General features: G+C 44.5%; 1 protein-coding gene across 2 annotated transcripts in view; it reads right to left on the reverse strand.

Annotated features, from left to right (window-relative positions):
* The window catches only part of KATNAL2 (katanin catalytic subunit A1 like 2), a 155,492-nt gene that overhangs the window by 15,948 nt on the left and 113,218 nt on the right, over positions 1 to 26,326 (reverse strand). For both annotated transcript variants that reach the window (XM_078771973.1, XM_078771974.1), the window contains 3 exons: positions 24,550 to 24,613; positions 22,460 to 22,578; positions 8,499 to 8,590 (listed from right to left, as the gene is read on the reverse strand). In XM_078771973.1, the coding sequence (XP_078628099.1) occupies positions 8,499 to 8,590; positions 22,460 to 22,578; positions 24,550 to 24,613 (275 nt within the window). The remainder of the gene's footprint in view (positions 1 to 8,498; positions 8,591 to 22,459; positions 22,579 to 24,549; positions 24,614 to 26,326) is intronic.

Genomic DNA, 26,326 nt, shown 5'->3' on the forward strand with positions numbered 1-26,326 from the left:
TGTGCACAGAGGGGTGAACAGAACCATAACATTTACAAAAATGCCGTGACATTTTTTCCAAGTACTGCTAAATAGAAGGGTTTTGAAAGCGTCAAAAAAGTGATTTGTGTTCTACATTGTTAAACTATTTAATTCAATTTAAATAAAATAAAGATTTTAAAGGTTTAAAAAAAAAAATTCAGAAGTTTACCACCATTGATGCTGTGTCTTTTACACCACCTTATTTAACATGTTACATTATTTCTTTGTGCCTGTTGTTTGTGTTCTTTATGACATCCTTAGAAACACTATGTTTCCTGTTTGGAATGATTTTCAATTTTGTTTGACTGCTTCGCATTCCTTCATTCCCATGCGCTCCAAAAATAACCGTCATCTTCGGCTGGTCGCCTCGGAGTTAAAGCAGTTCGGCTATTCATCCAAGGCTGGTCTTAACTAGCTACGGACACGACAATATATAATACATTGTGGTTATCTAAATATATAGAGCTCTTTCTAACCACTCACTGACTGACTGATATTAATGTTTGGTACCTTCCGGGTGTCATAGAAAGATGAAATTTGGCGTGCCGACAGACATCGAAGCCGGTACACCGGGAAAAATCACAGAACCGTCAGAAAGTGTCCGTAAATGAAAATGTACGTAAAAAAACCATAAATGCATATGAAAAAGAAAAAACAAAAAAACCCTCAATCAATATCTCGTGTTTGAAAATTGTAATTTCTTTAACTGTAAATTGTGAAATAAACATGACAATGATGTCTGTAAAAGAAAAATAAAAACCGTCCGTAAATGAAAATTTACGTTTAAAAAACGCGCTCGTAAAAACTAAATAAATATCCTAAATTGATATCTAGCCGCAGGTAGGTGATGCTTGCCTATAAATCATAAAGCTTCTATTTATTATGTACCCATGTATGAAGCATGGTTTGTTATTGCTTACATTGTGTAAGCATACCCCACTAGTATTATATATGGCTCAGATAATTCCAATTCCATCCACCATCCTCCAAAGGAAGAAAATGCCAAGATGGGCGAATTTATTTTTTTCAAAATCTTATGGAATCAAACGAAACTTGTACAAGCACATCTTCAAGGTACCCTCATTAATTCCTGAAACTTTCAGCTTCCCAGGTCAAATCCTCTCGGAGGAGTAGATGAAACAGACAACACATATACAACATACTGTTACGGTCCACGGATAAGGATGTTGTTTGCTGAGCGGAGGCGCCGCGGCCGAACAGTTGTTCCCCGACTAAACCCGATTCACCCAAACGTTGGCCGTATAGCGCCACAGATATTCAATGTGGAAAAGACTAAGACGACAAATGCAAAGAGGAAGAAGAAGAAGACGTACAGAAGAGTAACGGGGTTTATTATTTACACACACATAAGCAAAAAGAGCAGTCACGATTATTTACAGGTGACATGAAAACGCAGGTGACACAGTGAAAATTACTAGCTTATACGGACTTAATTACCTACCCAGGACAGCACGAACAAAACAAACTCACGTACGCAAATGGATGGAAGGGTAGGAATCGTTTGGAGGGATGAGCAGGTGGGATCACAGGGCACAGCGAGCGGGTCCACTCCGGGCGGGAAGCGGGGAGCCGGCAGCTCCTTGTATTCGGCTTTACAGCGCACGCCGGCAGCTCCTTGTCTTCGGCTTTACAGCGCACGCCGGCAGGGTCACTCGCTGCCCCGTCAGGGCTTCATGCGGCTGGTTGAAACGGGGCTGGACTCATCTGCCGTATCTCTGGTGTATCTTCTTTCTCTCTCTTGGACCTCCCAACCCAGCTCTCTCTTGGACCCTTTCTTTGTCGTGTACCTCTCCACGCAGCTCAGCTCGTATTCCCTTCCTCTCACTTCTCTCCTCAGCGAACGTCCCGCTGCGGGTTATATAGGCCCCGCCCCTCAACCTTCGCGAACCTCCTTGCTGTTCCTTTCCACACCCTCTTGAAGTCCAACCCCTTGTTCGTGGTTGGTTGAGTGGGGCTGACTCACTCCTCCCCTCTATGACGAGGTGGGGACCCGCCTTTCTTCCCCAACCCTGCCTCGTGGTCAATGGCGGCAATTGGAGGGGATGTAATTGGCAATCGAGGCTTGGCAATGACAAAAGGGGGAAATGGAGGTTTTTGGGAATGGGAATGAAGGGAATCTATTTCTTTTACTTGGTGCAATGGAGTGTCATGTTACTGGAAGACAAGGCCTTACTCTAAAACACATAATAAAGATATAAGCTACTGAACAAGTGTCTTATAGTGTCCTGCAATGTGGTGTTTCATGGAATTAACTACCGGGACGCCCTTTTTACCTTTACACAACTCTGGAGGCAGGAGGGGCCATATCCAACCAATGTTACACAACAATTTACCACAATACAATACACACAATCAAAAAAAATGCAATCCTCATATCCGCAACAATACTTTCCCTCTGTTATACAGTGCATTCAGAAAGTATTCAGACCCCTTCACTTTTTTCACATTTTGTTATGTTGCAGCCTTATGCTGAAATCGTTTAAATTCATTTTTTCCCTCATCAATCTACACAATACCCCATAACGACAAAGAGAAAACAGGATTTTAGAAAGTTTTGCAAATTTATTAAAAAGAAAAAACTGAAATACCACATTGACATAAGTATTCATACCCTTTGCTATGACACTTGAAATTTAGCTCAGCTGCCTCCCATTTCTCTTGATCATCTTTGAGATGTTTCTACACCTTGATTGGAGTCCACCTATGGTAAATTCAATTGATTGGACATGATATGGAAAGGCACATACCTGTCTGGAACCTGTCTGTCTGGCACATACCTGTCTGGCACATACCTGGAAAGGCACATACCATACCTGTAAGGTCTCAAGCTGACAATGCATATCAGAGCAAAAACCAAGCCATGAGGTCGAAGGAACTGCCTGCAGAGCTCAGACAGGATTGTGTCGAGGCGCAGAACTGGGGAAGCCAACAAAAAAATTTCTGCTACATTGAAGGTTCCCAAGAGCACAGTGGCCTCCATAATTCTTAAATGGAAGAAGTTTGGAACAACCAGGACTCTTCCTAGAGCTGGCCGCCCGGCCAAACTGAGCAATCGGGGGAGAAGGGCCTTGGTAAGAGAGGTGACGAAGAACCCGATGGTCACTTAGGCTGAGCTCCAGAGATCCTGTGTGGAGATGGGAGAAACTTCCAGAAGGACAACCATCACTGCAACATTCCACCGAGCTGGGCTTTATGGCAGAGTGGCCAGACAGTGGCCAGACACAATCCTGTCTCTGAGCTCTGCAGGCAGTTCCTTCGACCTCATGGCTTGGTTTTTGCTCTGATATGCATTGTCAGCTGTGAGACCTTATATAGACAGGTGTGTGCCTTTCCAAATCATGTCCAATCAATTGAATTTACCATAGGTGGACTCCAATCAAGGTGTAGAAACATCTCAAAGATGATCAAGAGAAATGGGAGGCACCTGAGCTAAATTTCAAGTGTCATAGCAAAGGGTATGAAACATAACAAAATGTGAAAAAAGTGAAGGGGTCTGAATACTTTCTGAATTCACTGTATATACATAGATTTACGTTGCAATCATATATATTTTTTATAGATGATGTCACGTTCTGTACTTTCTGGATGTATGTTCTAATAGTGCGTACTTTATAGATGCACTCATATTTTAATAGTACACTGTAGCTGCTACCGCTGGGTTTTCACAATTGCCTTGCACCTATCAAGGACGCGGAGCGATCACCATGCCGGGCTCGTCCAGGACGCCCGGGCAGGCCCGCGCTCAACTTGCCAGGCCTCGGTCGGGACGCCCGGGCATGCCCGGGCAGGCTCGCCCTCAACTTGCCAGGCCGCAGCCAGGACGCTGGGCCACGCCCCCTCTCGCCTTTTCTGGGCAAACGCTCCGGGATAATATGTATATATATTGCTGCCCGATAAACGGGCTTTTCAGAGTGCCTGAGTGTTTGGTTTGATTAAAGCAACTCGGATGAATTCCAGCTTTTTGTCGCGTCCATTCTTCCGATCGACGTGGGAGCCCCAGCTCCTTCATTGGTGACCGACCGACATGGACACGGCAGTCGCCCTTAAACTGCCTACCTTCTGGGAGGCTCACGCGGCGGTTTGGTTCGCACAGGCGGATTCCCTGTTCGCCCTGCGAAGCATCACGGCCAACGACACCCGCTTCCACCATGTGGTAGCAGCGCTCGGTTCGGCCACCGCGGCCCGCGCCCTGAGCCTCCTCGAGAGCCCGCCAGCCGCTGACAAATACGGCGCGATTAAGAAGCTTCTCCTCGACGCTTTCACCCTCCCATCGGCGGAACGCGCACGGCGCCTGCTCGACCTGCCCGAGCTCGGCGACACGCACCCTTCCGAGCGAATGGACTACATGCTTTCACTGCTCGGCGAGCACTCTCCGGCATTCTTGTTCCGGGAGCTGTTCCTCCGTCAGCTGCCTAACCCGGTACGCCTCGCCCTGGCAAGCACGACGATCACAGATCCCCGGGCCCTTGCCAGAGAAGCCGACAAGATCTCCGCCGCAGGTCAGCGCATCGCAGCGGCGACATGGGACCCACCGCCGTCCGACGCAACACCCATGGCGCCTGAGCACCCGGCACGGTCGACGACCGAACTGCCGACGCACTTGGTGGCCGCTACACCGAGCCGACCACCTCCAGCACGACGACCGGGGCCTCCACCTGACCAAGCGTGGTGTTACTATCATGCCAGGTTCGGACAGAAGGCCCGGACATGCCGACCCCCGTGCACCTTCGGCAGGCCGGCCGGGCCGGCGTTCATTACCAGCCATGAGCGCCGGCCACACGGGCAACTTACTGTTCATCACGGATAAAGCGTCCGGACGGCACTTCCTGTGCGACACCGGCGCCCAACTGAGCGTCATACCCGCCTCTGACCAGGACAGGCAGTCCGCGGTTTGCGGCCCCTCCTTGGTTGCGGCCAACGGATCGACCATCCGCACCTTCGGCCCGCGCAACGTCACCCTCTGCTTCGGCGGCCAACGCTTTGCTTGGACGTTTGTAACCGCAAACGTGCCCATGGCTCTGCTAGGCGCCGACTTCCTCTGCGCACATGGACTGCTGGTGGACGTCCAACGGCGTCGTTTAATCAACGCCGAAACCTTCAGCTCCCTGGTATGCACATTGAGCAGCTCCGCGCCGACCGAGCTGGCATGCGCCGTCCCGGCGGCGAAGGAGTTTGCTCGCCTGCTCACGGAGTTCCCGGCCCTCACGCGGCCGACGTTTTCGGCCGTCGCAGTACGGCATGGGATCGAGCACCACATACCAACCACGGGCCCGCCGGTCTACGCCAGGGCCCGCCGCCTCGACCCAGCCAAGCTCGCCGTGGCGAAGGCCGAATTCGACGCATTGGAGCACCTCGGCATCGTGCGGCGCTCCGATAGCGCGTGGGCCTCGCCACTGCACATCGTGCCAAAGCCGGGGGGTGGATGGCGCCCATGTGGCGACTACCGCCGTCTCAATGACGCTACCACCCCCGACAGGTACCCGATCCCGCATATCCAAGACTTCTCCGCCCGTCTGGCGGGACGGGTCATTTTTTCGAAAATTGATCTCATACGGGGATATCACCAGGTACCTGTCAGGGCGGCCGACGTCCCTAAAACGGCAGTCATCACGCCGTTCGGCTTATTCGAATTCTTGCGGATGCCGTTTGGTCTCAAGAACGCGGCTCAGGCGTTCCAGCGCTTGATGGACGGCGTGCTGCGTGACCTGCCGTTCCTTTTCGTTTACCTGGACGACATCCTCGTCGCCAGCACGTCCCGGGCCGAGCACCTCCTCCACCTCCGAACACTGTTCGGGTGCCTCAGCGAGCACGGCCTCATCGTCAACCCGGCCAAATGCCACTTCGGCACGACGGCCGTTGATTTTTTGGGCCACCACATCACCAAGAATGGGGCCGTGCCGCTGCCAACCAAGGTCGAGGCCATCACCACGTTCCCGCGTCCCCGCACCATAAAGGCCCTGCAGGAATTCCTGGGAATGGTGAATTTTTATCACCGCTTCGTGCCCCGCGCTGCTCAACTCATGCGGCCCCTCTACGAAGCCCTCCGGGGCAAGCCGGCCAAGCACGACATCGCCTGGTCCGCAGCAATGGATGCGGCCTTCCAAAGCTCAAAGCGGGCCCTCGCCGACGCAACACTGCTCGCTCACCCGGTGCTCAACGCTCCCATCGCCCTCACCACGGATGCCTCCGACTACGCGGTGGGCGCCGTACATGAGCAATGGGTGAACGGGGTTTGGCAGCCACTCGCTTTTTTCAGCCGGCAGCTCCGGCCGAACGAGCTCAAATACAGCACGTTTGACCGGGAGCTCCTCGGTCTACACCTGGCCGTCCACCATTTCCGCCACCTCCTGGAGGGCCGACCTTTCACGGCGTTCGTCGACCACAAGCCGTTGGTTTACGCCATGGCCAAGGTCACGGAGCCGTGGTCGGCCCGCCAACAGTGCCACCTCTCCGCCGTGTCGGAGTTTACCACGGACATCCGGCACGTCGCCGGCAAAAACAACGCCGTGGCCGACTGTCTTTCCCGGGCCAGCGCGAACGCGGTCCACCTGGGCGTGGACTTTGCGCTTATGGCGGCGGACCAAACCACCGACACCACGGTGCAAGCCCTCCGGGCGGCGGACACGGGCCTCCGCCTGGCCGACATCCCCTTCGCGGACACTGTCCTGCTCTGCGACGTCTCCCAAGGCCAGCCTCGCCCCATCGTGCCCGTCACCTGGCAACGCCGCATCTTCGCCTCCCTCCACGGCCTTTCCCACCCGGGCCGGAAAGCTTCCCAGAAGCTGGTGTCGGCGCGATTCGTCTGGCACGGCCTTCGTCGGGACGTCCGCGATTGGACCAGCACCTGCACGGCCTGCCAACGGGCCAAGGTTCACCGACACACCCAGGCCCCGCTGGCACCTTTCACCGTGCCTGAACGACGTTTCGACCACGTCAACGTGGATCTGGTGGGCCCCCTCCCCCCATCACGGGGGTTCACACACCTGCTCACCATGGTGGACAGGACCACCAGGTGGCCGGAGGCCGTTCCCCTCGTCTCCACCACCACCGCCGACGTGGCGCAGGCTTTCATCGCCACCTGGGTCGCCCGCTTCGGCGCACCGGCGGACATCTCGTCAGACCGCGGACCACAGTTCACCTCCGAGCTGTGGGGCGCGGTCGCCCGCAACCTGGGGGTCAAGCTCCACCGTACTACGGCCTACCACCCCCAAGCAAACGGGTTGTGCGAGCGATTCCACCGCTCCATGAAGGCCGCGCTCATGGCCGGCCTTCAAGAAAGCGGTTGGGCCGACCGGCTGCCGTGGGTCCTTTTGGGCCTCCGCACGGCCCCCAAGGAGGACCTCCAGGCATCCACCGCCGAGCTGGTCTATGGCCAGGCGCTACGCATCCCGGGCGAATTCGTGCCCGACGCTACCAGTCCCTGGTCCGCAGCTCACCAGCGCTCGGACCTCCAGGAGGCCGCCCGACGGTTTGCCCCCGTGCCAACATCCCACCACGGTGACCCCCAGTCCTACGTCCCCCCAGCACTTCGCACAGCGGAGTATGTTTTTGTGCGTCACGACGCACATCGGGGGCCACTCCAGCCGCCGTACGACGGGCCCTTCCGGGTGCTGCGACGGGACGACAAGTCGTTCGTCATCGACATCGGCGGCAGGTCGGACCGGATTGCGGTGGACCGCCTCAAGCCGGCGCACGTGGACGTCGACCACCCACCACGGGTGGCCCTTCCGCCGCGGCGAGGCCACCCCCCGTCCACGGTGCCCCCCACTCGACCGCCCACCACCACACCGGACCCCCTCCCACGACCCGCCAGGGGTCGCTTCGGCCGGGTCATCAGGACCCCCCTCAAATTGACCCTGCCGGTGCAAGTCGATTCTGGGGGGACATGTGTAGCGGCTACCGCTGGGTTTTCACAATCGCCTTGCACCTATCAAGGACGCAGAGCGATCACCATGCCGGGCTCGTCCAGGACGCCCGGGCAGGCCCGCGCTCAACTTGCCAGGCCTCGGTCGGGACGCCCGGGCATGCCCGGGCAGGCTCGCCCTCAACTTGCCAGGCCGCAGCCAGGACGCTGGGCCACGCCCCCTCTCGCCTTTCCTGGGCAAACGCTCCGGGATAATATGTATATATATTGCTGCCCGATAAATGGGCTTTTCAGAGTGCCTGAGTGTTTGGTTTGATTAAAGCAACTCGGATGAATTCCAGCTTTTTGTCGCGTCCATTCTTCCGATCGACGTGGGAGCCCCAGCTCCTTCAACACCCTACTTGCATTGTAATAGTACGCACTTTATATAGAGGTACTCTGTTGAAAAAAGATAACGTGTAATACTGGCTACCACCAGGTGGCATTTGTGGCCAACGTCAGCACATTATGTACAGACATAGACAGACAGACAAACAAACAGACCCAAATGCAATACCCTCTAGCAAAGGTAATAATGGGTATACCAACTTACCCAGGAAGCATGCCACGTTGACCCATGATAGACTCCAGCTCATCCAAGAAGATAGTAGAAGGCGCATGGAAACGAGCGAGTTCAAAAAGCACCTGTCGGTTAATCACAGCACGGTTAAAACTATGTATCGAAATGTAAGTTGTCATTTTTAAGAACTCTTGCAAACAAAAGACCATTTTCTTTTTAGATACACAAAATGGTGGAATATCTTATATTTTTGGAAAATCGACGAGGGAATAACATTTACGATTACAGTGGGTTGCTGCCTTAAATTATTGAGGGAAGAGCAATAATGAATGGGCTCGGGAAGAGACAGACACAAGTGGAGAAAGGGGAAACAAGTACACATACATTCAAAGTACACCGCCCCATGCCAAATAATTAAATATGCTGCAGCGCGGCATTGCCGGGGCGCCTCCGGCGCCCGGCAATACCGCAGTGCAGCTCATTGAGGCTGCATTGGGAGGGAGAGGTGTACACTAATTGATTGATTAATTGTATAATTAAAATCAATAAAAGATTATCACAAAATATTTTCATAATCAATTGGCTAATCGCATAACTAAACCACTGGTGCTTCATCCGAAGATGTATCTTTTAGAAATTTAATTAAATAAGTCATTTATAAAAAATTCATTGATTACTCAATAAATAATTAATCGATTAATCAATAAATAATTAATAGATGAAATGATTAATCAATAAATCAAAAATATCCTTGATAGCCACATCACTTGGTCACTCATGTCCAAATATTAGCTTCCCAGCTCAAAAGGTGCCTGAGATATTGGCCAAATGAGAAAGAAAATAAATAAATGATTAATAATGAAAATAAATAAATAATAATCATAAAAAAATTAAATTATTAATCAATTTGGTCAGAGAACACATAAACTACCACTATTTCATCAGAATCTGTAACTTTAAAAAAAAAAATTTTTTTGTCATTAATCGAATAATTAAATAATTAATCGATTAATTGATTAATTAATAAATCAAAAATATCCTTTGCAGCCAAATCACCTGGTCATTGGCATGTCCAAATATCAGCTTCCTAACTCAAAAGGTGCCTGAGTTAATAATGGTCAGAAGATAAATGAAATTTAATTAATTAAATAAGTACTTAATTAAACGCTAATAATTAAATAACTCCTCAATTAATTGATTATTCAAAAAACAAAAAATACCGTATTTGACAAAGGACTTGCTCACTACTGTGCCGAAATTTCAGCTTCCTAGCTCAAAGGATGGCTGAGATATCGTCCGGACAACCAAGAAAGAAAACAAACAAACAAGAAAACAAGTACACATACATTCAAAGTACACCGCCCCATGCCAAATAATTAAATATGCTGCAGCGCGGCATTGCCGGGGCGCCTCCGGCGCCCGGCAATACCGCAGTGCAGCTCATTGAGGCTGCATTGGGAGGGAGAGGTGTACACTAATTGATTGATTAATTGTATAATTAAAATCAATAAAAGATTATCACAAAATATTTTCATAATCAATTGGCTAATCGCATAACTAAACCACTGGTGCTTCATCCGAAGATGTATCTTTTAGAAATTTAATTAAATAAGTCATTTATAAAAAATTCATTGATTACTCAATAAATAATTAATCGATTAATCAATAAATAATTAATAGATGAAATGATTAATCAATAAATCAAAAATATCCTTGATAGCCACATCACTTGGTCACTCATGTCCAAATATTAGCTTCCCAGCTCAAAAGGTGCCTGAGATATTGGCCAAATGAGAAAGAAAATAAATAAATGATTAATAATGAATATAAATAAATAATAATCATAAAAAAATTAAATTATTAATCAATTTGGTCAGAGAACACATAAACTACCACTATTTCATCAGAATCTGTAACTTTAAAAAAAAAAAAATTTTTTGTCATTAATCGAATAATTAAATAATTAATCGATTAATTGATTAATTAATAAATCAAAAATATCCTTTGCAGCCAAATCACCTGGTCATTGGCATGTCCAAATATCAGCTTCCTAACTCAAAAGGTGCCTGAGTTAATAATGGTCAGAAGAGAAATGAAATTTAATTAATTAAATAAGTACTTAATTAAACGCTAATAATTAAATAACTCCTCAATTAATTGATTATTCAAAAAACAAAAAATACCGTATTTGACAAAGGACTTGCTCACTACTGTGCCGAAATTTAAGCTTCCTAGCTCAAAGGATGGCTGAGATATCGTCCGGACAACCAAGAAAACAAACAAACAAGCAAGAAAACAAACAAGAAAACAAACAAGTACACATACATTCAAAGTACACCGCCCCATGCCAAATAATTAAATATGCTGCAGCGCGGCATTGCCGGGGCGCCTCTGGCGCCCGGCAATACCGCAGTGCAGCTCATTGAGGCTGCATTGGGAGGGAGAGGTGTACACTAATTGATTGATTAATTGTATAATTAAAATCAATAAAAGATTATCACAAAATATTTTCATAATCAATTGGCTAATCGCATAACTAAACCACTGGTGCTTCATCCGAAGATGTATCTTTTAGAAATTTAATTAAATAAGTCACTTATAAATAATTAAATAATTAATTGATTACTCAATAAATAATTAATCGATTAATCAATAAATAATTAATAGATGAAATGATTAATCAATAAATCAAAAATATCCTTGATAGCCACATCACTTGGTCACTCATGTCCAAATATTAGCTTCCCAGCTCAAAAGGTGCCTGAGATATTGGCCAAATGAGAAAGAAAATAAATAAATGATTAATAATGAAAATAAATAAATAATAATCATAAAAAAATTAAATTATTAATCAATTTGGTCAGAGAACACATAAACTACCACTATTTCATCAGAATCTGTAACTTAAAAAAAAAAAATTTTTTTGTCATTAATCGAATAATTAAATAATTAATCGATTAATTGATTAATTAATAAATCAAAAATATCCTTTGCAGCCAAATCACCTGGTCATTGGCATGTCCAAATATCAGCTTCCTAACTCAAAAGGTGCCTGAGTTAATAATGGTCAGAAGATAAATGAAATTTAATTAATTAAATAAGTACTTAATTAAACGCTAATAATTAAATAACTCCTCAATTAATTGATTATTCAAAAAACAAAAAATACCGTATTTGACAAAGGACTTGCTCACTACTGTGCCGAAATTTCAGCTTCCTAGCTCAAAGGATGGCTGAGATATCGTCCGGACAACCAAGAAAGAAAGAAAACAAGTACACATACATTCAAAGTACACCGCCCCATGCCAAATAATTAAATATGCTGCAGCGCGGCATTGCCGGGGCGCCTCCGGCACCCGGCAATACCGCAGTGCAGCTCATTGAGGCTGCATTGGGAGGGAGAGGTGTACACTAATTGATTGATTAATTGTATAATTAAAATCAATAAAAGATTATCACAAAATATTTTCATAATCAATTGGCTAATCGCATAACTAAACCAGTAGTGCTTCATCCGAAGATGTATCTTTTAGAAATTTAATTAAATAAGTCATTTATAAAAAATTAAATAATTGATTACTCAATAAATAATTAATCGATTAATCAATAAATACTTAATAGATGAAATGATTAATCAATAAATCAAAAATATCCTTGATAGCCACATCACTTGGTCACTCATGTCCAAATATTAGCTTCCCAGCTCAAAAGGTGCCTGAGATATTGGCCAAATGAGAAAGAAAATAAATAAATGATTAATAATGAAAATAAATAAATAATAATCATAAAAAAATTAAATTATTAATCAATTTGGTCAGAGAACACATAAACTACCACTATTTCATCAGAATCTGTAACTTTAAAAAAAAAAATTTTTTTGTCATTAATCGAATAATTAAATAATTAATCGATTAATTGATTAATTAATAAATCAAAAATATCCTTTGCAGCCAAATCACCCGGTCATTGGCATGTCCAAATATCAGCTTCCTAACTCAAAAGGTGCTTGAGTTAATAATGGTCAGAAGAGAAATGAAATTTAATTAATTAAATAAGTACTTAATTAAACGCTAATAATTAAATAACTCCTCAATTAATTGATTATTCAAAAAACAAAAAATACCGTATTTGACAAAGGACTTGCTCACTACTGTGCCGAAATTTCAGTTTCCTAGCTCAAAGGATGGCTGAGATATCGCCCGGACAACCAAGAAAGTAAGAAAGAAACCAGAGTGAAAACTGAGTACTCTCTTTCAGCGTGCGTCACTGCCGAGCCCCCTTTGGTGCCCGGCAATGACGATTTGCAATGCCTGGAGATGGTATAGGAAAGGAGCGGTGTACAACAAGAAAACAACCAGAGTGAAAACTGAGTACTCTCTTTCAGCGTGCGTCACTGCCGAGCCCCCTTCGGTGCCCAGCAATGACGATTTGCAATGCCTGGAGATGGCATAGGAAAGGTGCGGTGTACAACAAGTACACATACATTCAAAGTACACCGCCCCATGCCAAATAATTAAATATGCTGCAGCGCGGCATTGCCGGGGCGCCTCTGGCGCCCGGCAATACCGCGGTGCAGCTCATTGAGGCTGCATTGGGAGGGAGAGGTGTACACTAATTGATTGATTAATTGTATAATTAAAATCAATAAAAGATTATCACAAAATATTTTCATAATCAATTGGCTAATCGCATAACTAAACCACTAGTGCTTCATCCGAAGATGTATCTTTTAGAAATTTAATTAAATAAGTCATTTATAAAAAATTAAATAATTAATTGATTACTCAATAAATAATTAATCGATTAATCAATAAATAATTAATAGATGAAATGATTAATCAATAAATCAAAAATATCCTTGATAGCCACATCACTTGGTCACTCATGTCCAAATATTAGCTTCCCAGCTCAAAAGGTGCCTGAGATATTGGCCAAATGAGAAAGAAAATAAATAAATGATTAATAATGAAAATAAATAAATAATAATCATAAAAAAATTAAATTATTAATCAATTTGGTCAGAGAACACATAAACTACCACTATTTCATCAGAATCTGTAACTTTAAAAAAAAAAATTTTTTTGTCATTAATCGAATAATTAAATAATTAATCGATTAATTGATTAATTAATAAATCAAAAATATCCTTTGCAGCCAAATCACCTGGTCATTGGCATGTCCAAATATCAGCTTCCTAACTCAAAAGGTGCCTGAGTTAATAATGGTCAGAAGAGAAATGAAATTTAATTAATTAAATAAGTACTTAATTAAACGCTAATAATTAAATAACTCCTCAATTAATTGATTATTCAAAAAACAAAAAATACCGTATTTGACAAAGGACTTGCTCACTACTGTACCGAAATTTCAGCTTCCTAGCTCAAAGGATGGCTGAGATATCGCCCGGACAACCAAGAAAACAAGAAAGAAAACAAACAAGAAAACAAACAAGAAAACAAACAAGTACACATACATTCAAAGTACACCGCCCCATGCCAAATAATTAAATATGCTGCAGCGCGGCATTGCCGGGGCGCCTCCGGCGCCCGGCAATACCGCAGTGCAGCTCATTGAGGCTGCATTGGGAGGGAGAGGTGTACACTAATTGATTGATTAATTGTATAATTAAAATCAATAAAAGATTATCACAAAATATTTTCATAATCAATTGGCTAATCGCATAACTAAACCAGTAGTGCTTCATCCGAAGATGTATCTTTTAGAAATTTAATTAAATAAGTCATTTATAAAAAATTAAATAATTAATTGATTACTCAATAAATAATTAATCGATTAATCAATAAATACTTAATAGATGAAATGATTAATCAATAAATCAAAAATATCCTTGATAGCCACATCACTTGGTCACTCATGTCCAAATATTAGCTTCCCAGCTCAAAAGGTGCCTGAGATATTGGCCAAATGAGAAAGAAAATAAATAAATGATTAATAATGAAAATAAATAAATAATAATCATAAAAAAATTAAATTATTAATCAATTTGGTCAGAGAACACATAAACTACCACTATTTCATCAGAATCTGTAACTTAAAAAAAAAAAAATTTTTTGTCATTAATCGAATAATTAAATAATTAATCGATTAATTGATTAATTAATAAATCAAAAATATCCTTTGCAGCCAAATCACCTGGTCATTGGCATGTCCAAATATCAGCTTCCTAACTCAAAAGGTGCGTGAGTTAATAATGGTCAGAAGATAAATGAAATTTAATTAATTAAATAAGTACTTAATTAAACGCTAATAATTAAATAACTCCTCAATTAATTGATTATTCAAAAAACAAAAAATACCGTATTTGACAAAGGACTTGCTCACTACTGTGCCGAAATTTCAGCTTCCTAGCTCAAAGGATGGCTGAGATATCATCCGGACAACCAAGAAAGAAAGAAAACAAGAAATCAACCAGAGTGAAAACTGAGTACTCTCTTTCAGCGTGCGTCACTGCCGAGCCCCCTTCGGTGCCCAGCAATGACGATTTGCAATGCCTGGAGATGGCATAGGAAAGGTGCGGTGTACAACAAGAAACCAGAGTGAAAACTGAGTACTCTCTTTCAGCGTGCGTCACTGCCGAGCCCCCTTCGGTGCCCGGCAATGACGATTTGCAATGCCTGGAGGTGGCATAGGAAAGGAGCGGTGTACAATAATCATAAAAAAATTAAATTATTAATCAATTTGGTCAGAGAACACATAAACTACCACTATTTCATCAGAATCTGTAACTTAAAAAAAAAAAATTTTTTTGTCATTAATCGAATAATTAAATAATTAATCGATTAATTGATTAATTAATAAATCAAAAATATCCTTTGCAGCCAAATCACCTGGTCATTGGCATGTCCAAATATCAGCTTCCTAACTCAAAAGGTGCCTGAGTTAATAATGGTCAGAAGATAAATGAAATTTAATTAATTAAATAAGTACTTAATTAAACGCTAATAATTAAATAACTCCTCAATTAATTGATTATTCAAAAAACAAAAAATACCGTATTTGACAAAGGACTTGCTCACTACTGTGCCGAAATTTCAGCTTCCTAGCTCAAAGGATGGCTGAGATATCGTCCGGACAACCAAGAAAGAAAGAAAACAAGAAAACAACCAGAGTGAAAACTGAGTACTCTCTTTCAGCGTGCGTCACTGCCGAGCCCCCTTCGGTGCCCAGCAATGACGATTTGCAATGCCTGGAGATGGCATAGGAAAGGTGCGGTGTACAACAAGTACAAATACATTCAAAGTACACCGCCCCATGCCAAATAATTAAATATGCTGCAGCGCGGCATTGCCGGGGCGCCTCTGGCGCCCGGCAATACCGCAGTGCAGCTCATTGAGGCTGCATTGGGCGGAAGAGGTGTACACTAATTGATTGATTAATTGTATAATTAAAATCAATAAAAGATTATCACAAAATATTTTCATAATCAATTGGCTAATCGCATAACTAAACCACTAGTGCTTCATCCGAAGATGTATCTTTTAGAAATTTAATTAAATAAGTCATTTATAAAAAATTAAATAATTAATTGATTACTCAATAAATAATTAATCGATTAATCAATAAATAATTAATAGATGAAATGATTAATCAATAAATCAAAAATATCCTTGATAGCCACATCACTTGGTCACTCATGTCCAAATATTAGCTTCCCAGCTCAAAAGGTGCCTGAGATATTGGCCAAATGAGAAAGAAAATAAATAAATGATTAATAATGAAAATAAATAAATAATAATCATAAAAAAATTAAATTATTAATCAATTTGGTCAGAGAACACATAAACTACCACTATTTCATCAGAATCTGTAACTTAAAAAAAAAAAAATTTTTTGTCATTAATCGAATAATTAAATAATTAATCGATTAATTGATTAATTAATAAATCAAAAATATCCTTTGCAGCCAAATCACCTGGTCATTGGCATGTCCAAATATCAGCTTCCTAACTCAAAAGGTGCCTGAGTTAATAATGGTCAGAAGAGAAATGAAATTTAATTAATTAAATAAGTACTTAATTAAACGCTAATAATTAAATAACTCCTCAATTAATTGATTATTCAAAAAACAAAAAATACCGTATTTGACAAAGGACTTGCTCACTACTGTGCCGAAATTTCAGCTTCCTAGCTCAAAGGATGGCTGAGATATCGCCCGGACAACCAAGAAAACAAGAAAGAAAACAAACAAGAAAACAAACAAGAAAACAAACAAGAAACCAGAGTGAAAACTGAGTACTCTCTTTCAGCGTGCGTCACTGCCGAGCCCCCTTCGGTGCCCGGCAATGACGATTTGCAATGCCTGGAGGTGGCATAGGAAAGGAGCGGTGTACAACAAGAAACCAGAGTGAAAACTGAGTACTCTCTTTCAGCGTGCGTCACTGCCGAGCCCCCTTTGGTGCCCGGCAATGACGATTTGCAATGCCTGGAGATGGCATAGGAAAGGAGCGGTGTACAACAAGAAAACAAACAAGAAACCAGAGTGAAAACTGAGTACTCTCTTTCAGCGTGCGTCACTGCCGAGCCCCCTTTGGTGCCCGGCAATGACGATTTGCAATGCCTGGAGATGGCATAGGAAAGGAGCGGTGTACAACAAAGGATTGAAGTTGAGTTGTTAGATTACACGAACAACTTATGAAACCTAACAATATATGAGTTGCTGTAAGACCAGGCTTGGTTAGGTGTTGGAATTAAGAGCTGTAAAAGGGTGGCGAGAAAGCCCAGGTGAGATATAGTACTTATCTTTACCTCTGCCACCGAAGGTGGATGGAGGTTATATTTTCACCCATGTCTGTCTGTTTGCGAACGGGATTTCTCAAAAGGTCGTGGACGGATTTGGACGAAATTTGGTGGAGAAGTTGGATATGTGACAAGGCCAAAATTATTAGATTTTGGTGAAGATCCGGATCCGGATACCAGAACTTTTAAAGTGATTCTTCACCATTGAGTGAAAGGGCTAAAACCGTTACATAGCGCAATATCTCAAAACGTTGTGGACGACTTATGATAAAAATTGGTGGATGAGTTGGTTCGGTGACAAGAACAAGCCGATTAGATTTTGGTTCAGGTCCGGATCCAGATCTGGCCTATCAGTGTTTTTTTAGGGAGCAGGTCGCAGACAGCAACTGCCCAGGGTAGTACCTTTCGGACTTAGGAGCGTTAAATTGGTGCCAGGAACCATCTTACGCTCTCCGTGTCAGGATTTCTGGTCTTACTTTCTGTCTCACTCAAACTATAGCTACCAGGCCTAGCTTCCACCTCTCTTTCTTACAAACAAACATCATATACTTTCCATCATACGCTTTTCTTATTAGGCCCCTACCGGTGTACACCGGAGGGGACTACAGGTTTGCACGCCGTCCCTCCGTCTGTCAGTCCGACAGTCCGTCAGTCCGTCACGCAAAGAACAGTTTTCCGGACTTTTTTCTGAACTCTTAATGCTAATGATTTCAAACTTGGCACATGGTTTCCTCATGATAAGTTACAGATCAAGTTCGAACCTCACGACGTTTCGATCATTTTTGACAAAGTTATGGCACTTTGAACTTTGGGAATTCTGATAATTCTGATGATCCTTAACTCGGTGCCATTTTAAGTTTTAATTCCCTTTAAAAAAGATTTTCTCTGCAATAATTGGACCGATTGAGATCAAATTTTCACCGTAGGGGAGACTCGGTCTGTAGAATATTATAATGGTAATTATGACGTCACCGGTCACGTGGTTCGGCCGCCATATTGATTTTCGTGAAAACACGAAAACCCCTTTTTCTCTGCAACGGCTGAACATATCGAGGCCAAACTTTGCAGGCGGAATCGCATACCCATGACGAACAAAAAAGTCAGCGAGCATGACGTCATGCATCACATGGTTTCAGTGTTATGACGTTTTTAAGCATGCACCTTTAAAACCGAGCTCCTCCATCATTTTTGATCCAATCGAGGGGAAACTTCACAGATCTGTTCAGCATGTCAATCTACTAAAATGTCCTTTTGGAATTTGCGATAGGGCACGTGGTTTGGCAGATATCGTTAATTAAACGAAAATATTTAAAAAATGGATATCTCTTGTTAGTCCCCTACCGGTGTACACTGGAGGGGAGTATAGGTTTTCACGCCGTCCCTCCATCCGTCAGTCTGTCAGTCCGTCATGCAAAGAACAGTTTTCCGGACGTTTTTTCTAAACTCTTAATGCTAATGATTTCAAACTTGGCACGTGGTTTCCTCATGATAAGTTACAGGTCAAGTTCGAACTTCACGACGTGTCGATCATTTTTGACAAAGTTATGGCACTTTGAACTTTGGGAATTCTGATAATTCTGATGATCCTTAACTCAGTGCCATTTTAAGTTTTCATTTCCTTTAAAAAAGATTTTCTCTGCAATAATTGGACCGATTGAGATCAATTTTTCACCATATGAGGGACTCGGTCTGTAGAATATTTTAATGGTAATTATGACGTCACAGGTCACGTGGTTCGGCCGCCATTTGTTTTTCGTGAAAACACGAAAACCCCTTTTTCTCTACAACGGCTGAACAGATCGAGGCCAAACTTTGCAGGCAGAATCGCATACCCATGACGAACAAAAAAGTCAGCGAGCATGATGTCATGCGTCACATGGTTTCAGAGTTATGACGTTTTTAGCATGAACCTTTAAAACCGAGCTCCTCCCTCATTTTTGATCCAATCGAGGGGAAACTTCACAGATCTGTTCAGCATGTCAGTCTACTAAAATGTCCTTTTGGAATTTGTGATAGGGCACGTGGTTTGGCAGATATCGTTAATTAAACGAAAGTATTTTTAAAAAATGGATATCTCTTGTTTATTCTGGAGTTCTCCTCAAGCCGCACCGCGCGCCCTCAGCCTCGTCTCACGAACGTCAAAAGCGCGACACAGCGCGCGCTTTCAGGAGGGGCGGAGCCAAGCCGAACAACATATATTTAGCGACTCGAAAGGTTCTTTATCAACAACTTATTTATGGTGCTTCTGCTGACCTGTCTGCAAGGTGTATAAATCGAAGTCCCGAGTGCGAATCACAGGTGAGCCCGTCCTGAGGTAATTAGCGATTGGGAACGATTCAGAACCTGTGGGTAAATAACCCTTGGTAATTTCCCCAACAGTTTTCCGGACGACAGACTGCCGGTAAGGGACATGTATTGCAGCGCAATACTCAGAATGCTTGTTTCTCTTTGCTTCCTCAAAAACTCTTAAAACTATTCTCTCCATTGTTACAGATCTGGGACGGCGGCTCTCCCGTTAGCAAGGGGGGTTAACCCCTTGTCCGTTATACTGGCCGTTGCAAATCCTGGGGGTCTGTGACGTCACTGGTGGTCACCCACGACCAGGGTAATCAGGCCAGAGGCCCAAAAGAAAGACCCCCCGAATACCTGCTTACCGTGACTTCCCAACCAGCGAAGAGACAGCCCCGCCCGAGTCGCGACGGTAATGGACACGCCGAGCGAAGCGAGTCACGACCCAGGCCGTTAACAATGACTAACCCGATAACACTTTTCTATCAATGCAGCACTTTTATTTAAGACCTGGCCTCGATGAGGACTGTATAGTCCATGACTGGAGCCTTAGGCAGATATGTCATTGGCCTTTTGAGAGGCGAGTGGTATGCCTGGTACACTAGCTATATAGAAGACAATGACCGAGAAAACACAGGATGTCGAAAAATAGAGGAAGCTAATCAATGAGAGGAGATGCTGGTGAAGTTGCTTCGCTGGGAGCACATCCTCCTACAAACCCTGTGGCTTTAACTTGACTTGAATGGAAGACTTGCCACACGGATTACACGCACATGCATATCGAGACACCAGACAGCATGGGACTTGACCAGATAAACGCAGCCGAAAGGTGACCTTGGGGGAATTGATGTAACATCCCGGAAATTACAAGATTCTTTAATCAGGGTCAGCTGAGAAATTAAGCATAAATCTCCCTCTGCCACATCCCCCAATTCTTCAATGAAAATGCAACCACAAAAGCCAACCCATGGTGTTGTTGTCGGTTGGCATCGAGTGGCTCTATTCTCTAAATGCTTATCATCAAGTGGGGAAACAGCACGGGCCGTTTTGTAAAATCTCTGGTGATGTAACATCCTGAGTTCGAGTGGTGGCCCGTCCGGCATTGTAACCCGAGTCAAGAAATTGCCTCAATATAAATTATGGTTTGCATGTAGAGTATGGTGCAAAATAATAATAATCATCATCATAATATGATTCAGCGAGGCTCAGGACCGAACAGCCAACGTCCCAGACTCAGAGCTACCCTTGTGCCAAGAGCAGACACTCCAACCCTTGTACCAATGAGTCTGGTCAAGTGGGAGTATTGCATAGTGCTACTACAAATACGACTAATCTGAATGCCTAGCCAAGGGGCGCAGCAACCCCTTTTGCACTCCTTCCCCTTGGAACAGGGGGAATGTGAGGTGAGAGCAGGATTTTTTGGGGGTTTTTGGGATTTTTTTGGGCCATGCTGCCGACGATTGCTTGTCTACTCTTCACGTAGGACACCGTGGGATCTTTACCTACCACCCACAACTAATGTTGGCAGACGGGACGCCCAGCTTAAGGTCCATCCGAGGCACAGCACACACATTGATCACTTAACCAGTCTGTGAAACGCTAGACAACTGAGACGTGAATGTGCGTATCTCTATGCCACCCTGGCAGCCCAAGTTGCATACAAAGGGGGCATGTTGCATACAAAGGGGGAATGTTGCATACAAAGGGGGCATGTTGCATACAAAGGGGGCATGTTGCCTACAAAGGGGGCATGTTGCATACAAAGGGGGCATGTTGCATACAAAGGGGGCAAGTTGCATACAAAGGGGGCATGTTGCATACAAAGGGGGCATGTTGCATACAAAGGGGGCATGTTGCATACAAAGGGGGCATGTTGCATACAAAGGGGGCATGTTGCATGCAAAGGGGGCATGTTGCCCACAAAGGGGACTTGTTGCATACAAAGGGGGCATGTTGCATACAAAGGGGGCATGTTGCATACAAAGGGGGCATGTTGCATACAAAGGGGACTTGTTGCATACAAAGGGGGCATGTTGCATACAAAGGGGGCATGTTGCATACAAAGGGGGCATGTTGCATACAAAGGGGGCATGTTGCATACAAAGGGGGCATGTTGCATACAAAGGGGGCATGTTGCATACAAAGGGGACTTGTTGCATACAAAGGGGACTTGTTGCATACAAAGGGGGCATGTTGCATACAAAGGGGGCATGTTGCATACAAAGGGGGCATGTTGCATACAAAGGGCACAGCACACACATTGATCACTTAACCAGTCTGTGAAACGCTAGACAACTGAGACGTGAATGTGCGTATCTCTATGCCACCCTGGCAGCCCAAGTTGCATACAAAGGGGGCATGTTGCATACAAAGGGGGCATGTTGCATACAAAGGGGGCATGTTGCATACAAAGGGGGCATGTTGCATACAAAGGGGGCATGTTGCATACAAAGGGGGCATGTTGCATACAAAGAGGGCATGTTGCATACAAAGAGGGCATGTTGCATACAAAGAGGGCATGTTGCATACAAAGGGGGCATGTTGCATACAAAGGGGGCACCCCGAGCCAAATAATTAACCCTATAATTATCGATTTCCTACAATGTCATAGCTTCATGATTAGAATGTATTAATAATAATCAGACCAGCCATTTCTAAACATCTGTGACCTGAAACTAGCAAATTAGAAATTAGAACACTGAAACTGATATTGATATAAGTTTATGTTACTTTATGAAACCTTTTGCTCCAACAATGTAACATCCAAGTTATGCCCAAACCCTATTTGGAAACTTTAGTAAAACCATATAATTGTTTGAGAAAAATAATCACATGATCTTCAGCAGCTGAATCGCACTTTGACAGAAGAAATCTTTTTCTTTTTTTTTCTTTTTTTTATCAGCAAAACAACATTTCCATCACAAAATAGGTGTTGGGTACGTACGTACTCGCACAAGTTTCTCGGAGTCACCACGCCACTTGCTTACGATCGTGGAGGAGGAGATGTTGAAAAACGTTGTGTTGCACTCTGTCGCTACAGCTTTGGCTAACAACGTTTTGCCTGTCCCTGTGAACAAATTGATCATGAATAATGATGGAGTGATGAGGGAGAGGGGCTGTCTGGTTGGTCATGTTAGGGAGAGCAGTGGTTGTTATGAAAATAAAGATGGACGTTCTAAAGCACTATACTATATAATATGTGCTATTGAAATAAAATAAGGATTTCATAGGTTGTAGAAAAAAACAATTAGGAAGTTTACCGCTGTTGACGCAGCATCTTTTACACTGCCTTATTTAACACATTACATTAGTTCTTTGTGCTTGTTGTTTGTGTCCTTTATGACATCCTTAAAAACAGAAAGTTTCCTTTTTGGAATGATTTTCAATTTTGTTTGACTGGCAGACGGGCGGACAGAGTAAAAAAACATTATCTCAATCCGATCTGCGCATGCGCGATCGGGATGAATCAAGCGATGCGAAACTGCAGGTTTGTTTTCCGATTTATGTTCTGATGATTCGTGTTCAAAATACAACATTCAATTGAAATGAAGTTGTTCCTCGATCAAAATTTGACGTCTGTAGACAGACAGACAAACAAAAGTGACCCAATTATTGCTTAACCCAGCTTTTAGCTTCGCGTGCTCGGGGTAAAAACGTTCACGGGACAGGAAGAATGAGATGTAGCAGACAAGGTGTCTGCCCTGCAAATCCTCTTCCTTGCTTAAGAACAGATGACATTAATTAATATCACTGCAGATTATTTATCTGAGGGGTATGTGTGTAAGGAGTGTCAGGGTATGTGTGTAAGGAGTGTCAGGGTATGTGTGTAAGGAGTGTCAGGGTATGTGTGTAAGGAGGGTGAGGGTATGTATGTAAGGAGGGTGAGGGTATGTATGTAAGGAGGGTGAGGGTATTTATGTAAGGAGGGTCAGGGTATGTATGTAAGGAGGCTCCGGGTATGTATGTAAGGAGGGTCAGGGTATGTACGTAAGGAGGGTCAGGGTATGTATGTAAGGAGGGTCAGGGTATGTATGTACGGAGGGTCAGGGTATGTATGTAAGGAGGGGCAGGGTATGTATGTAAGGAGGGTCAGGGTATGTATGTAAGGAGGGTCAGGGTATGTAAGGAGGGTCAGGGTATGTGTGTAAGGAGGGTGAGGGTATGTATGTAAGGAGGGTGAGGGTATGTATGTAAGGAGGGTGAGGGTATTTATGTAAGGAGGGTCAGGGTATGTATGTAAGGAGGCTCCGGGTATGTATGTAAGGAGGGTCAGGGTATGTACGTAAGGAGGGTCAGGGTATGTATGTAAGGAGGGTCAGGGTATGTATGTACGGAGGGTCAGGGTATGTATGTAAGGAGGGGCAGGGTATGTATGTAAGGAGGGTCAGGGTATGTATGTAAGGAGGGTCAGGGTATGTAAGGAGGGTCAGGGTATGTGTGTAAGGAGGGTGAGGGTATGTATGTAAGGAGGGTGAGGGTATGTATGTAAGGAGGGTCAGGGTATGTATGTAAGGAGTGTCAGGGTATGTATGTAAGGAGGGTCAGGGTATGTATGTAAGGAGGGTCAGGGTATGTATGTAAGGAGGGTCAGGGTATGTATGTAAGGAGGGTCAGGGTATGTATGTAAGGAGGGTCAGGGTATGTATGTAAGGAGTGTCAGGGTATATATGTAAGGAGGGTCAGGGTATGTATGTAAGGAGGGTCAGGGTATGTATGTAAGGAGTGTCACATCCACCATCACACCACCAAAGTCAGTCTTGTTTCGCTTTTATCATCGCTTGGTATATTTTAAGGATTCATCATTGGGTTTGATTGCTGTGGACCTTTATGAACGTTCAGCTTGTTGAACATAAACCAGTTGGCATTGGGCTAAAGTTACATTTGCATTCAGGTTTTATTTTTGATTCAACTGAAAAAGAACATTTCAGCGATGCATGGAATCCCAAAAGTACTTCCTTCTACAATAACACAATTTCCTTTTTATATTCAGAGGAAAATGTCCAAGCTTTGTGCGTGTGTTTCGTGTGAACATAACTACCTGGAGGCCCATAAAGAAGCAAGCCTTTCCATGGAGACAGGATTCCTGTGAAGAGCTGTGGGCACTGAAGAGGTTCCACAAACATCTCAGAAAGATGTAAGTAAGTAAGCACGTGCAGCCACATTCCTTCCTCTTTAATATCACAACATAACGCATCTCTGTAAATGAACTACACAATCTCTGTAATCGTCATTTCACAATGTGAGCTAGTTAAATAACACAGGTTGACTTCAAGGTAAAGTCTTGTAAGTGTGCACAACTAACTACTCCAACTGTTTACCACCGCCACCGAACATGGATGTTATGTTTGCACCCGCCTGATTCGGACCAAATTTGGTGGAGAAGTTGGTTATGTGACGCGGAGCAAATGATTCGGTTTTGGTGAAGATTTGAATCCGGATCCAGATACTATAAATGTTTTCAGTGATTCTTCGGTATTGGGAGATAGCGAAGAAAAACGATATATAAGACGATATTTCAAAAAGTTGTGGATGATTTATGATAAAATTGGGTCCCAGCACTAGTTGGTGGGGTCAAATATCCCACTGTGTCCTTCAAATAGAGTAAGTGAGCTATCGCCAGCATCCAAATACAAAATACCTGCTTTAACCTACAGGGGGCATTGCATCAGCAACATATCCACCAATTCTCTCCCACTCTAAATTCCTCTCCACATCCTCCAGCAAATGATGCCACCAGAGCCATGTGCTGCATTCAAAATAAGAGGAAAGTATACATTCCTGTTCCTTCCGCTCATTCACCTCAACTCATTCTCCGCTCTAAACAAGACAGAATATCTTAATCCAGTGTTTGCCACCAACGCATCTGTCTTTCTCTCTCTCTCTTTCTCTCTCTCTCTCTCTCTCTCTCTTTCTCTCTCTCCCCTCCCCCCCCCCCCTTCTCTCTCCTCTCCCACCCCCTCTCTCTCTCCCTCCCCCCTCTCTCTCTCCCTCCCCCCCTCTCTCTCTCTCTCTCTCTCTCTCTTTCTCTCTCTCTCGCTTTCTCTCTCCCCCCCCCCCTTGTCTCTCCTCTCCCACCCCCTTTCTCTCTCCCTCCCCCCTCTCTCCTCCCACCCCCCTCTCTCTCTCTCTCTCCTCTCTCTCTCTCTCTCTCTCTCTCTATCTCCCTCTCCCTCCCCTCTCTCTCTCCTCCCCTCTCTCTCTCCCTCCCCTCTCTCACCCTCTCTCCCCTCTCTCTCTCTCTCCCCTCTCTCTCTATCTCGCTCCTATCGCCCTCTCCCTCCCCTCTCTCTCTCTCTCTCTCTCTCTCCCTCCCCCTCTCTCTCTCTATCTCGCTCTATCTCCCTCTCCCTCCCCTCTCTCCCTCTCTCACCCCTCCCCTCTCCCTCTCTCTCTCCCCTCTCTCTCTCTCTATCTCACTCAATCTCCCTCTTATCTCCCCTCTCTCTCTCTCTCTCCCTCCCCCTCTCTCTTCTCTTCTCTCGCTCTCTCTCTCTCCTCTCTCTACTCTCTCTCCTCTCTCTTTCCTCTCTCTCCTCTCTCTCTCTCTCTCTCCTCCGTCTCTCTCCCTCCCCCCTCTCTCTCTCCCTCTCTCTATATCTCGCTCTATCTCCCTCTCCCTCCCCCTCTCTCTCTCCCTCCCCCTCTCTCCTCTCTCTCCCCCCCTCTCTCTCTCCTCTCTCTCCCCTCTCTCTCTCTATCTCGCTCTATCTCCCTCTCCCTCTCCCTCGCCTCTCTCTCTCTCTCTCTCTCTCTCCCCTCTCTCTCTCTCTCTCTCCCCCCCCCTCTCTCTCTATCTCGCTCTATCTCCCCTCTCC

The sequence above is a fragment of the Myxine glutinosa genome, chromosome 2 (genome assembly GCF_964187855.1).
Source record: "Myxine glutinosa chromosome 2, kmMyxGlut1.1, whole genome shotgun sequence".
NCBI lineage: Eukaryota > Metazoa > Chordata > Myxini > Myxiniformes > Myxinidae > Myxine > Myxine glutinosa.